Below are 1339 nucleotides of genomic sequence, written 5' to 3' on the forward strand. Positions count from 1 at the left end.
ACAACAGGTGCGCGGCATGAAGGGCCGGGGCGGGGCCTGGGGGCGTGCCCGAGGGCGGGAGGTGCTGGGAGTGCGAGGGGGGGGACGTCGCGGGTGGAGGCAGCGGGGGCTTTGCGGATGCTGGGGGTAGGGAGGGTACTGTGGGTGCCGAGCAGAACTGTTGCGGTGTGACAGTGTTGCCCCGCAGGATGACGCAGGCGTGCCATCTCAAGTGCGTGCCCCCCCACTACAAGGAGGCGGAGCTGTCGAAGGGCGAGAGCGTGTGCCTGGACCGCTGCGTGGCCAAGTACCTGGATGTCCACGAGCGGATGGGCAAGAAGCTGACGGAGCTGTCGCTGCAGGACGAGGAGCTCCTCAAGCGCATGCAGCAGGGCACTGGCACTGCCTGAACCCTCCCTTCAGACCCCCCTTCCCACCACACCAATAAACTGGAGGCTCTGGGCCATCTGTCTGCTTCCCTGGGCCCCCCAAACCCATCTGTGGTCCTGTGTCAGGGGCTGTCCTGCTAACCTGCTCGTGTTCCCACCACTGGGTGTGCTGCTGGGACAGCCTTGCATGGGGCCCGGCTGCCATACGCACCTCCTGGAGGGGGGGCACCCCAGGCTGCCTGCCTTGCCCACGTCAGCCTCAGAGATAGGCTGGGACCTTCCTTGTCCCTTATGGGATCAGGAACAGAGCTGTGCCCCTCACTCTGCTTGCTGGGGGGACACTGGGGGAATGGAGAAATGGCCACAAAGGGACACTTGCAGGGGGGCCAGTGAGAAAACACCACACCTCTATGGAGACTGTTGCTGGGACAGTCACATAAGGATATCTGATATGGACAGCTGGAGAGGGAAAATGCTCTTTCCACTCCTGGAAAGGGACCAACAGAGACACCCACATGGGGATACGTAGGGGGAGACACATGGATGGAGGCAACCCTGGAGCTGCACATACAGATATGCACACGTGCAGGGACACTGGGAAGGTGTCCTGCACGGGGTTGCTAAATAGGAATACCCACCCAGAGAGACCCCGGCCTGGGGATGGGCACTCTGTGTCCATCCATCCGTACACACGCAGTGCGCCTGTGCCAGCGCGTCCCCGGAGCTGGCTGGAAGTGGGTCAGGCTGTGCGCACACTCGCTGTCCTCACAGCTCGTGGGTCGCATTACGCCCCACCATGCGCCTGTCGTGCAAACACCGGGTGTGCAAGGTGCTGCAGGCGTGACAACGGGGTGGCGTTGCTGGGTGTAACGTCGGTATGTTCGTCCATCCGTGCCGCAGCGAGTGGTGCGTGCGCCCTGGGGCCCTGCGGCCGGCAGCAGCGGTGCCGGGGCCATCAATATTTCACGAGG

General features: G+C 63.5%; 1 protein-coding gene across 1 annotated transcript; it reads left to right on the forward strand.

Annotated features, from left to right (window-relative positions):
- The first annotated feature begins 121 nt into the window (after positions 1-121).
- Positions 122-476, forward strand: TIMM10 (translocase of inner mitochondrial membrane 10). The gene has a single exon (XM_003206325.4). It carries the CDS (start codon positions 189-191, stop codon positions 387-389), a length of 201 nt encoding a protein of 66 aa, XP_003206373.1. The 5' UTR covers positions 122-188; the 3' UTR covers positions 390-476.
- Positions 477-1339: the final 863 nt, after the last annotated feature.

The sequence above is a fragment of the Meleagris gallopavo genome, chromosome 5, assembly GCF_000146605.3.
Source record: "Meleagris gallopavo isolate NT-WF06-2002-E0010 breed Aviagen turkey brand Nicholas breeding stock chromosome 5, Turkey_5.1, whole genome shotgun sequence".
Taxonomy (NCBI): Eukaryota; Metazoa; Chordata; class Aves; order Galliformes; family Phasianidae; genus Meleagris; species Meleagris gallopavo.